At 35.3% G+C, this 13953-nt stretch overlaps 1 protein-coding gene across 5 annotated transcripts; it reads right to left on the reverse strand.

Moving 5' to 3' along the window:
* On the reverse strand, positions 1763-12071 carry LOC109728784 (ribosome production factor 1). Of its 5 annotated transcripts, XM_020259311.1 has the most exons (12): positions 11756-12071; positions 11570-11650; positions 9371-9466; positions 9121-9204; positions 8966-9035; positions 8729-8811; positions 7462-7541; positions 7224-7322; positions 3123-3228; positions 2859-2930; positions 2358-2447; positions 1763-2273 (listed from the first exon to the last, which is right to left on the reverse strand). In XM_020259311.1, the coding sequence occupies exons 1-12, from the start codon at positions 11990-11992 to the stop codon at positions 2235-2237; spliced, it is 1137 nt and encodes a 378-aa protein (XP_020114900.1). In that variant the 5' UTR covers positions 11993-12071; the 3' UTR covers positions 1763-2234. The 5 variants fall into 5 exon arrangements, 3 of the variants coding, with proteins under 3 accessions (XP_020114900.1, XP_020114902.1, XP_020114901.1); XM_020259313.1 differs by lacking the exon at positions 9371-9466; XM_020259312.1 differs by lacking the exon at positions 2859-2930 and having other exon boundaries at positions 11756-12068.

Consider the following 13953-nt stretch of genomic DNA (forward strand, 5'->3'; position numbering starts at 1 on the left):
AAAAGGTCAGGTTAAAGTATACTTTTAGTTGAACTAGAGTTTTAAGTAAAATATTCTTCTCTTATTGTTTGTTTCTGGAGCCGTAGAACGAAAGTTTTTCCAGTTCTGCTGTTTATTTGCAAAAGGTTAATGAGGTAAAATTTGAAGCTTCCAACTTTTTGGTTGAAACCCCACTCGTTAATATTTTATTAATATTTTCTTCGCTCTTTTTTAAGTAATAAATTTCGGTCTGGAGTGGACTGAATTCATTTATAGTAATTTGGAAAGTTTGAGTTACGACCAAATTCATATTATTGTGAACCAAACAACAGAAATGTAGAATATTGATTTTACCAGTTAGATGTAGTGTGGATGTTGGTTAGCGCGTGAGCGCGAGGTTTAAAGGAGGTGAGAACGTGTCGACGCGAACATAGAACCTTTTACGGAAACACTAAACATAGAACCTTACTAAATCGAAATAAATGAAGAGTGTTGAATTTCCTTTTACGGAGGACTAGACTGCAAATATAGAACCTTTTGTTCCTTGTGCGCGCGTGAGCGCGAGGGTGGAATCCGTTTTGGCATGAAATTGACGCAAAAACGGATGTCAGATACGGACTTTTGCTATGTATGTGCGCGTGAGTGTGAGAGTGAATTTGAGGCGTATCCGTTTTGGCGTGAAATTGATGCGAAAACGGACATATGAGACTTCTAGTGCATAAGAAGGACTAAATGGTAATTAGACAAATTTAATGGATTAAGTTGCCAAATACACTCTTGTACCGGCGTGGGACAGGGTCTCTTGGTGTAGTACATGATGTATTGTAAGTTAGTTTAGTATTATGCTCTGATACATAATGTGTTATTGATGTTGATTATTTTGTACTTCGTCTTGATCCTGGTATTATGGAAACTCCTCATTTTTGACCTCGTGCATTTTCTATATTACCGTTGCGTTCGAACAAAGAAAACTTCGTCCGTTCAGCGGATCTATTGACGCTCCCGTGAGCTTCCACTGTGGGACTCGGGGCATGACAAGTGAACATTTACAACTGAAAATCTCTTCGCTCTTATTCATTTTCGGTGAAATAAACATACCCCGAAGTAAACTGATTGCTCTGTCTATTAACTCCAGCTTTTAAATTTGTGGTTAGTACAAACAATCCAAATAATGTTACCAGGGCCCAGGAACAGTTTCGTTTCTGGCACACTGCAATGAACATTCCCATATCACCCCACAAAGTTGAGGCGAATTAATTTTTATATATATCTGATCTAGACGCATCAGGAGGGATTATTTTTTTGCTTTAATTTTGGCCCTCACAAACAACCCCCATTTAGGGCGGATCGTAAACCGTAACACCCCAACTTCCTCGAGAGTCATCCATCCTAAGACTATAGCTCTCGCATGCTCAACTCTCTTAAGCTCTTGAGCCTAACCACCGCCCAAAATGCTATAATCGGATTAAAAGTTTTAGCCCTATTATATATTTATATATAGAACCATCCAGGATCTAATATTCTCCCCCTCTTTAAGCCCTTAATCCTCGTCGAGTTCAGACTCACAAGTACCAGGCTAGCGAAACCACAACCCGGATCATTTTGTATGCCTACAGGTAAGCAACTTTTGCAACTCTTGATATATGGTTCAGACCAAACAGAAACAAGAAAAGAAATTGTCTGTAACAGAATAAGAAATGCAAGCAATCAAGCAATTCATACTCAAAAAAAATTCCCAGTAACCAAATCTCCCAACAAAAACACCCAGAGCTTGCAAACACTCTTCTCACAAAATGCATGATAAGCACAGATCTTGCAAATAGGGTTAAGTTTTCGGAAAATACAGCATACAGGTCATCATCGAAGAACAAAAGTGGATATCGCTAACATCGCACTGCTAACAACCTTTTGTCGGGATAAAAATGCTAGCTCCTCCCCACCTGCTACTGAAGTTACATTAAGTATGAATTTGTTAGATGATAATATATAAGGTGGGTGCATCAAATTTGTCAGATTTGCGCCACAAAAGCAGGATCACAGTCAAAATTCCCACCAGGAAAGGCCCAAAAAGAAATTCTGAACATAGAAAAGATTTTCTAAACAACAGATTGTTATTAAAAAAAAAAAAAAAAAATTAAAAAAAAAGGGCGCTATATAAATGTGGCAAGATACGACCAGCCGCAAGTTATAAATACTCTTCCACGACAGCCTTTACCAAAAGAATATTTCCGCAAGACTCCAGCAAAACCTCCAAGCTACAAGAAAAATCTCCTCCTGCTTGTATCCATCTCAGGCTAATCAAAGAGGAAATAAAGAGTTAGATGAATATGAGATCTTTAGAAAGGGCTATTAATTGTTTAACAAAGCGAGGTCAATACCTTATGGACCCATTCATGTTCTCCACCTTTTGTATCAAATGTTCCATGCTGCAAACTGATTAACTTCAATGTAAATCGAGGACCACACTCCTGCATCAAGTGAATGTGAAACAGTAGGCATACAAAGGAAATAGCAAGGGGTCTTGGTTCTTAGTGATCTGGTTATACTTGGAGAAGTGGGATAACCTAGAGATAAAAATTTGCACCGAAAAGAACTATGCTGTAGGATGAGGGGAAGAATTGTGATATTTTATTATGAATTTACAGCACATTCTGAAATTAGTTGTCCAATATTTACCACTCTTAAATAGCTCTACCGTTTTCATTATTTTTCAAATTGAGGATTCAGCATGGCCTTCAAATCATAAAAGTAGTTTTATCTGAGGTACATTTCTGCATCTCAACACAAGAATCTCTACTTTATTCTTGTGGATAAGCTACAGAAATTGGAGAATTGTTAGAGATGAACAACCATTACGATATAAGAAAATGAGAGGTTAACTTTTCAGGAGTGCTTGTCGTCAGAGTTGCAAGCATGCAGCAATACATGCTATATTTCATCTCTTCCACTCTCTGCCCTACACATGTTATACAGTTATACTCGAGGCATACAAAATCAATGTCAAATCTAAGCATGTTCGTCCTTTGTAAGAATGATGAAAGGAAAGTAGAGAGAATGTATTTTTATCTGCTAAGCTGTTAATGTTTAGAACAGGAGATACAAGGCAGCTGTCAAAGAGGCTCTAAGGTACTGCTAGTTCATACCTGAAGCCGAGCAATCACTTTCTTTTCAGGTAAATTCTTGCCTTTAGCAGCCTGGGTAGCTTTACCTTTTGAGTCCTCCTTTTTCTCTTTGGCGTCAAAGATGTATCTAATCCACATTTAACAAAAAGAATTAGCAATAAATTACAAAAGGTTGCAAACCTATCAAAAAAAGATGAAACAGCATTTCCAAAACACTGATCTGAGCATTAGACTCTAAAATTAGGCAGACCAGAGATGAATGTTGCACTAGATATGAACTCCATGACCTTAATAAACTAGATCTTACCAAAGACAAAAACTAAAATAATGTTAGTTAAGCCCAGAAAATATGAAACAAAGAAGGAAGCTAGCCAAACATCTACAGACCATCCTTTAGACATGGCGTCTAGCTTTTCTGTAGAGTCCTGTTCTCAACCGGCATGCTAAGAGGACCGGTTACGTCTTTTGGGAGTTGGGACCACAACCAAATTAATTACTTAGTTTGCAAGTTAATTCAAACTGATTTTGGATAAATACAGAGTTTGATTTTTAACTTGAAAGTTTAGAGGATTTCAAATAATATGTTAATACTGTAACAGCACTCAAGTTTTGGTATTTGAGTAGTGCTCCAAGAAATTCTGTCTCAGTAATTTTGGCAATTTCTGCAGTTTCGCTTTTCATTTTAGGCAGTTAGTCCAGAAGTATTAGAATATGTCAAAGGGACCCAAATAAAGAGAGAAATTAGAAAATATACTCAATCTAAACAGTTCGACATAGTGAACATGTCTAAATTTGACGCTATGATCTATCAAAGATATTAAAGTACAATAAAATATGTAATATACAAAATTTCTAGATGAACAAAATTTGTCCCACAATAATTCCAGCAGTAAACATTCTTTTGACTTACGGTAACTAAATCAGACTTATCTTTGTTTTGGATGAGTTTCGGATTTGAAGAAATACTGATCTAAAACAAAATGATTGGTTTTAGTTAGAAAGTTTCACACAAAACATAAATTGAGAACGTAAGTGCAACTTCTAGATAAGCGACCAATTGAAGCTAACAATGCTATACTTCATACTTCAATTTCCAAGGAACAATGCCCGGCTCCATCAAGGTTGTAAATAGCTGATAGCAAGTACATAGCGTTGGAGGGTATCAAAGCAAATAGCGGATAGCGGGCGCCATAGAGGCTGCTATAAACCCATAGCGGGATTCATAATAAATTATTTAAATGCTTATATTCTTAACGCATTTGTATTTAAAATGACATCAATAACCTATTAGTTCCAAACAAGGATCTAAGTGCCCATCGGCACGGGCCATATCTACCGTGCCACATCGTGCCAACAAGATATCGGCACGATACAGCCCCCGTACCGATAGCACAACTCAAAACCCTCTATTCTTTAAATTAGTAAGTAATTTTCTCAATAAAGTTCAAAAGATTTGATAAAAGTACATAATAAGCAATTAGAATATTTTGTTGCTAAAGAAAATAAATATTTCATGCTATAATATGTCGGCACACAAATTTTTTGTGACCGGCGCGCATCGGCATGGCCTGGCACGCACCCTGCCGGCAAGTTTCCGGCACAACGCCGTGCCGCGGCACTTGAACCCTTGGTTCCAAATATAAAAGTATAACGGTCTTAATTTCTCTACATTTATATTTCAAGTAGTTTTTCTACTTAGTATAGTGATCCTTCATAACCGCAGTGATCCTTAATGGCGACCGATAAACTTGTGTTGTTGTCATATTGCTTCTCTCCCCACACGAATAAAATTATAATTTTTTTTTCATTTGTTTCTCGCAAGGTTTAAAGTGTCGTGGCACGGGGGCATGCCGCTACGTCCTTGGCACAGTACGGCACGGGCACGCTTGCGTGCCGACACGTGGCACGCTTGCGTGCCGACAGATACGCACGACCTCCTACTGGCACGCTTTGGCACGAATTTATTTAAGTTTTTTTGGTTCCAGTAAGCTTTTATAATGTTATTTTGAAAGATTTAGGCAAGTTATTATTAATTTTTGCTATGTATAGCTTATTGTACTCATCAATTAACATGCATGTAAGCATTTTGTATATAAAGTACAACTATACCTGATGTAGAATATAATTTAAAATTCTTTTGTTTTTATTTTTTTTTATTTGAAAAGTACAACTATACTTGCTGTAACAATTGAAAATTCTTTTGTTTTTAATTTTTTTATAATTTAAAAAATTATAACAGATAAAATGATAGAAAATTTTATTTTTTCTAAAAACGTTTCAAAATCTATATATTGATTCGATTAGGAAGTATATAATAACTAGAACAACGAGAATAGTACCGCAATTACATCCATATTTTTTTTATTCTTTTAAAAAATATCTAATCAAAATTTGTTTAGGAGATCAATTTTTGTTCCTCTGATTCATCGAAAACTTCACAGTGCGACAAATTTTGACAAAATAATTTGCGAAGAAAAAATGGATGTCTGTGGTGGAAGCGGAGGGCTCGGTATGGATCGGATTTATCAATTAAAAATTTACTTTTATATTGTTAAATAAGAAGTTAAATTATAATTTTTAATTTAACAAAAGACAAAAGAAAAAGTCAAAAGAAAAAGCCAAAAGGCAAAAAAAAAAAAGGCATCAGCCAAAAAGAAAAAAAAAAAGTTGTCAAAAAGACAACACAATGTCAAAAAAATAAAAGAAAAGTGAACAAAAGGCAATATAGATGGCCGGGCGAAGGCTCTGTATCCCAGAGAACAAAAAAAAAAGAGACAAAACCAAAAACAAAAAAAAGCCAAAAAACTATTAAAAAAAAAAAAAGGCCGGCACGCGGCACATGGCCGCGTGCCGCTTTGTCTCGAGCGGCACGCGGCTTGTGCCGCGGCACCCAGGGGGGGTCCGAGACCCCCCCTGTACCGTGCCCCCAAGAAGGGGGCACGGTACGGCACGCCCCGTGCCGTACGGCACGGGGCGGCACCTTCAACCTTAGTTTCTCGTAATAAATATAACTAAATAGTTCCTCCGGTATCCAATAAGTACTTTATTTCTTCTATTAGGATAATATTTTAAAAATTTTAGTGATTTTAGGACTTAACCGACCAATTGAATCTTCAAAAAATTGAGATTTAAGTTAGACCCGCATTTTATCCCGCTATAGCGGCCACAGCAGCCACTATTTAGAACACTATGCTCCATTATGGTAGATGTGAGGGCAATAGTTGCCTTTAATGTTTATCTTTGTTTATTAGAACAGCAAAGCAGGGCTGACTAGACTAAGAATTTGGCATGTAAAGATTTAAATGACAGAATAAACTGCCTGGGAAACTGCCTTTGTAATTTGGTGTTAAGAGACAACTAATTCTAAGTCAAGCTAGTTGAACTTTGTTACATATTCGTGAAATAGACGCAGACCATTCAAACCTACCCAAGCCAACTAGGCTAATTAAGTGCAAGGTTTTCTCAAAACCCAAGAGTTCTGGCTGACTGATCTGTCAATTTTCTAGACCAGCACCAAGGATAACGTCCTGATATAGCTATCCTAGTTTCTGCCAGAACTGTTGTTTCCCTATATTAATATTATCTTAGCATTCAACTATTAAACAAACCTTTTGTATGATAAGTTTGAAGAATCAATGGATGGTTAAACTAGTTTAATGCCATGGTATAAGGACAATCTTTTCCTCACAGCAGCATCTTCACCATAGAAAAGGCAAGATGTCCTTTAGAGGAGAGTTTAGCAAAAGAAAATGGTACCAAAGACAAATTGGTACATTTATTCCATAGATCATTTTATGGAGATTCTTCCACCTAGATTTTGGTCCAGGTTCTTAATTATTACGGAAAGAGCTTAACTCTTAACTAATCTTAAAATTAAAAGCTAAAGAAAACAAATACGTAATCTGAGTCCTAGCATATTCATCATGCAAGTATTCATTTGCCATGAGAGTTTCTAAGCAACAATAGTAAGAAGCTTTGACAAAGAGGCCATACTATCTAAAGAATCTTTTCTGTCAACTGCTTTTAACAATCATTAGAAACTATACCAAAGTTCAAAAATGATGCTAGCACTTTCCCTGAAAAGTAATTTGATTAAGATATAGTAATAGCAAGTAAACTTACCTATGATGCCGGAAAAATATGAAATCTCGCTGGTTATGAAAGGTAACAACTCGACGACCACGGAAATCAGGTTCTTGAGGAAAAAGTGACTGTATTAACCTACAAGAAGAAAAAAGATCAAAATAGAAACAGTTACCAAAGAACACGAAAACAAAGCAAAGAAAAAAACATATATACAAGAAAATATTGTTATAACAAATAAAACATTAAACTGCCGACTAGAAGTTCTCAGAATCACCTTCCAATTCGATTGCCAAGGCGTGTCGTGAAGTTGTTTAACACTAACTCAGGCTTATGACTTGTAGGATTTCCATGATTCTGCATGTTTAGCCAAAAGATGGAAAAAGAGAACAGATAGCTTTATACTACAAAAACACCAAGACTATGCAAACAAACTATTACGAAATCCAGAAATAAAAAATTCAGAGAAAATTTGGCATTAATATTTTATTTCTTTGCCCAATCTGCATTTCAAGCTACCATTCTTTTCAGCATCGATTCCACTGAACCGGAAACATTTTTTGGAAGGAGAGAAGCAAGAAGCAAGTTTTGAGTGTGGATGGAAGATGTAAGAAGTGCAAGTGAAATCACTTCACCAACTTTTGGAAGTGAATTACATTCACTTGCTAACATTCAGCAAAACTAAGTCATGAAAAAGAAAATGTAAAAAGGCACCAGGGAATCCTACTTTTCCTAATGTTTATACGAAAATTAAAATTAAAGAACTAGAAAAGAGGAGATCGTATTTGCACCCTGATTGAATCAAAGTTTGGCCTTCAATGTACTCTTTTGAAGCAAATTAACTTTATGCAAGTCTTACTGCTTGTGTCAAATGAAATTACTAACCAGACATACTACACCAACCAATAATAAAAAAGGAGGTACAAGAGCGAAGGTATGATTAAGAACATACTCAAGGTTAGTTACAGAGGAACATGTAGTCCAAAAGTGTAAACCAACTATTATTGGTGAACTTTACAACACCAGAGACATATTAGCCCAGGAAAAAAAAAAAGTCATTTGTTTGTCTCTAGTGAAGAAAAATGCTATTGTAGACCTTACCTACTTAAAATTCAAAACTCTAGAATCCGAACTTAAGAATTTGCTGGTAAACAATTTCAGTAATCAGTATATAAATAAACTTCGTGTTTTTAGTTTGCATACCAAATATTGTATAAGTTTAGCTTATAAGGACCTTAATGTCATCTTGACTTGGAGAACCACATAGATAATAAAAATAATGACAACTCTTAACAAACTACAACAACACGTCTCAAGATGCATACATGTTTAAAGCCAAGAATTACGATGTCTCGGTGAAGGGCCAACAAAATTTGGATGACTTAAAATGCACAGAACTTTTCCAAAATACTAGTCAGAAAAATCAAGAGAATGAATATTCAGCTTGTGTAGTGAATGAAATCAGCAGTTGTTATAACACATGTTCATACAAGCAAACCTGTGACTAAACATAAAATAGAACGCTAGGAAAAGACAGAAAGTACCTTGATATCCTTGCGCAGGACAAGATTAGACAGTTTGAAATGTGCAGTTGGTCCATCTGGTAACTTAATGATATACAATCCATCTGCAAAAGCCAGAAAATTTTAAATAGTTTAAATGTGCAGTTAGTCCATCAGGAAAGTTAATTATTACTAGTGCATCTGCAAACCAAAATAGAAAGATCACATCCTTAGTAGAGAATATTTTTTTGCCTGGCCGACCATTAAGTAAACATTTACCTGGTTCTCTTCGATTTGTATGGACATTTATAATGGCCGTAAAGTCCTTTCTCTTTGCATATTCCACAATCTGCTAGTAAGTACCAAACTCATAAGCTATAAGCTGTGCTAAAAGGAACTAACAAACTAAAATGAGAGGAACATACAAATGGTACCTTTTTCAGGTCATATGTTCCTCTGGCATAGTCATGGGCATTAGGGATCACTGATTTCAGCTCTTCAATGAAGGCAAGACCTCTCTAGAACCGAATGAAGGTAAATAGATAACTTTAGCATGTTGAAAATATTCTGGCAAATATAGAATAGCATATTGAAGAAAGTAAACAGATTCCGAAGAGAGATAAAATACTGAGACAAGAACGCAAAGCAGAAAAGATAATAGGAAAGGAAGAATGGCAAACATACAGAAGAATGAAAACGGCAAGTGGTGATCAATATCTTTGGAGTGACTCCACAATTTAAAACTGCACTAAATTCATCAGCATCGTTGCCAGCAAACAACTGCAACAACAAACAAAAGAAAAAACAATTTGGAAAACATGTAAAAAATCTTGAAAACCCCAATGTCCGTTAAACAATTTAGATGGTAAAAGCATAAATCACATGTGCATTTTCTTCTGTCAAACAGAACCAACATTAAACAATTCTAAATTATGCCGAATCTGCAAATAACGCCAACCTCATATTGAGGTATGACAAAATAGTCTTAGCAACAGCCTACACATTTCAAACTATTTAAATATTTAACTGTGCCAATGATACTTCAAAATTATTTAGGCACCAGCATGCATTTACACACAAAATCACTAACACTATGAACGGAAAAAAAAAAAAAGACACCTGCTTTAGAAATGGCAGTAACAAAGAATAGTATCTTACAAATTCGGTGCATGCAGAACTTATAATAAGTCTGGAGTATAATAAAGCCATGAGCCCATTATATGATATCAAGTACCTTGACAAACTTTTCTCTACACCTGTACAACTCAATTCAACCAATTCTCTTTCATAAACTAAACAAATTATATTTCTCCTTTTCTACTCAATTCAACCAAATCTCTTTCATAAACTAAACAAATTCTGCTTCTCCTTTTCTACTCATCTAGAAATGATCTTCAACTAACTCACTGTTTCTTTTAATTATGTTATAGCTGTACAACTCAATTCAACCAATTCTCTTTCATGAACTAAACAAATTATTTTTCTCCTTTTCTACTCAATTCAGCCAATTCTTTCATAAACTAAAAAAATTCTATTTCTCCTTTTCTACTCGTCTAGAAATGATCTTCAACTAACTCATTCTTTCTTTAATTATAGTATAAGTAATTTATATCTCATCTAAGTCAAACTAGAAAACAAACTGTCAATAGCTCAGCCTGGTATTCCTAAAAAATTCCATGTCTAGAAGTTCAACTCACAAGATTTACCAAAGTCCCCTTTTCCCTCAAGCATCAAAACCCAGCATAAATCTTATATGAGCATCATAAGTCCTTCAGTGGTCGATGTACTATCTCTTATATTAGCAGATCTAAAGTTCATAAAAGATTCCTTTCCTCATTATGTAACTGTCAACAAATACTTGGGGAAAATCCCAGGATCTAAAATTGATAAGTTGATGACATTCAACTTACTTTCCACTTTTCCTAATTGTACATGGCACAGATTCTTGCATTAAGTCAAAATATATCATCTCTGCTCCAGCTTATTTTTTCACTATTGTTCATTCCTACCGCAAATCAAGTTTTGAATGATAAGTATCTAGTCCTTCGCATAAATCTTATCCTAAAAAGCCCAACAACGCCCAACATCAGTTCAGATTGTAAAAACTTACTACCCGGAGGTTGTTGTCCCAGTCACTAAGAGGAGCCACTAGGTTTTCGATAAATCATCTAAAAGCAACAATCTTCACATTTCTTCACTCTGAAATTCCAAGATACAAACATACAATGATTTCATCAATGCCGCAATGCTTTAGTCACGAGAGATATAAGGTTCTTCTCTTTTGATAAAACACTAGCACCTACAATACGTAGGCAAAAGTGCGATAAACCCCTTCATTTTGTTCTCTTGCACTGTACAGTCCTTATGAAGCTTTAAAACGAATAATGTTTAAATCACATGAAACTTGACACAAACTCCACAGGTTAACTGAATTAAACCTTTCTCTTAGCACATATTGCATAAATTCTTTCTCTTAATGGTCAAACACCATACTCTTTGACAAGAAAAATAGGATAAAACCTTCATCTTAATTCCTCATATCGTATCAAACTACCAAATGAAGAATTTAATGTTCAATTAATCTTTCTAGCGAAATTGCAAAAACCCCCATCAAAACCCATGCAACATCCCCTAACTTATTCACAAAACAAGAAAATACATTGAGGCCCTGTTTGGATGCATGGGCATCTTGTTTCATCAAATCATCTTTTTTCAGAATAAAATAATCACTTCATAGGTGGTGAAATATGCTATCCTACCAAATCACGAATATCATGACCTTTTTTGAAGCAAAAATTAAACACCTTGATTCCAAGGACACAAGAACATTCTCGTACCGAATAGGATATCATCGGAAAAAGCAAAGCATGCGAAAGGACGAACCTCTTCATCGTCGGGTCGGCACACGGTCTCGTCGGGCTCCCTTGTGTTCTCGATCGTGCGGGGCACCTTCTTCTCCGGAGGCTACACTTCCGGAACAACAGAATCATCAGAAAATCGGATACCGAGCAACAAAAGCGAAAGCAATCCAAGAAAACCCGGAATTAGATACATGTACAAGGATTTGACCTCTTCGCCGAGTTCGATGGCCTTCTTGTAGGCGGCATCGCGGGCCTTGGCCTGCTTCCGCTTCAGGATCTTCTTCTCGCGCTTGAGCTTCGCGTGCACGGCGCTCCGCTTCTCCTTGTTCTTTATCTCGGAGGGGGCCGTACGGCTCTTCTTCCTCTTCTCCTCTCCTCCTCCACGCTCTGCTACCGCTTCCGCTTCCGCTTCGCACGAGCCCTTCCTCTTCTTCTCCTTCCCCATCCCCCCTCTCTCCCTCTCTCCCCCTCCTCTCTCCAGGAACCCCACGAAGTGAGAGGTTTGAGTTAGGGTTTACGAAAGAAGGGGCACACCCGTTAAAAGATATTAAAACATATATTATGAATATTTATATATACTGGCTAAGGGCACGCACTAGCACTATGTGGGGCAAAAATATTTTATGTATTATTTTTTTTAAGATCTATCTATCTATTAATTAATTAATTAGTCTATATCAATCTTCATATTTACTATCCGTATATCATATTTACCTTAATTTTAATAAATTTGAGATCCACCTATCAGTTTTCTGCTCCTTTATTAAATTATTTTCTCTTTTTATCCTTAAACTAGTTCTTTCCGGTCTTTTTTTTCATCTTTGAACTTGTCCCACTCTATTGTTGTCGCTTTGTTCATATTGTGCGCTCCTTCGGAGTTTCTATTGACGCCACATCGATCCCGTCTTGCTCCCCTTCAATTGCTCCCCCCGCTACTTTGATCCCGTCTATTGCTCCCCCGCCGTTTCGATCCCGTCTATTACTTCGTCCGCCACTTCGATCTCATTGATTGCTTCCCCTTAACAGCTTCTACTTTCTTCGCCGCCTCAATTTTGTTTTCCTATTGCTTATGAAGGGTTGTTTTATGCTATTTTTCTTATCTATCGAAGCGCGCCCATCATTTTTCCCTATGCTGTCGCAATTATCTACTCTAGTGGCTTTGATTCGTCTCTAATTCGTCTGTTTTCACTAATTTCACTAATTTTTTCTCTGATTCTTATTTTTCCTCAAATTCTACATTAATGTAGTTTATTTGTTCAACTCCATGCATCCTTTTTTTTTTCTAACAGCCGCTTCAATTTTTGTCATGTACAATTGACTGATTTTCTTATCTCTTTCTGCAAAATTTAATATTTTGATCGATAAAAAATACATTTTCCTTTCTTATCTCTTTGATTTTCTTATCTCCTTCTACAAAATTTAATATTTTAAACAATAAAAAAATATATATTTTTCTCTAACGTAATATATTATAAGCAGAAGGATTAGTATATATATAATAAAAATAAGCTATAATAATATCTACCCACCACTTGTGCACGTTACTGATTAATGTATAATTATATGAGCATATAAAATTATATATGATTTATTATTATAAAAAGATTTAATTGTTGAGCATATAAAATTATATATAATTTATTATTATAAAAAGATTTAATTGTTTTCACATGAGCAACGAATATATTTTGATAAATCAAATTAAAATATTCGCCACTAAATTTACAGGTAGCACAATCATCCCACAAACTTTATAGTATTAACTTAAATTATAATTATATAAAGTATTACCAGATTAAAACAGTAAGAGAACGCAAAATAATATACTCCGCCAAAAAAAAAAAAAAAATTCATGGCAGCTGTATTTGTTCAATATAGTATATTATTATCTTATTTTTGTACTCATTCTTATATGATTTGATCGGTAAAGAGATTAATAAGCTAAATTGTATATGAATAATATAACCTTATTTTGGTTAAATTTTGGTTGACAAGGAGTATAGTGAAATTTTTTTTTTTTTTGCCCAGTAGTCATGTATCATTTGTTGTTATATTGTTTTTGATTTGGTTTAAATACTTTTATTAGATCTTATCGGTGTGAGAAAAATAATATTTTTTTAACATGGTGTTTCATGGATATTGTTCTATGCATTTATGTACGAATGCTAATATTCTTTTCCTATATATCATCTGAGTAATAGTTCTAAGGCCGTATTTGGCCTAACTTTTTTAAAGTGATTTTGATCTAAAAATCATTTTTGGGCTCAATAGGGTGTTTGGTAAAAGGAGCTGAAAAATCTGATTCTACTTTTTAGAATTAGAAAACTAATTTTTCAACCCCCAAAAGTAGAAGCTGAAAAAACCTACTTCTCAAAACTGATTTCTGCACAAGCTAAAATCTCACTT

Source organism: Ananas comosus, linkage group 24, assembly GCF_001540865.1.
Source record: "Ananas comosus cultivar F153 linkage group 24, ASM154086v1, whole genome shotgun sequence".
NCBI classification, from domain to species: Eukaryota; Viridiplantae; Streptophyta; class Magnoliopsida; order Poales; family Bromeliaceae; genus Ananas; species Ananas comosus.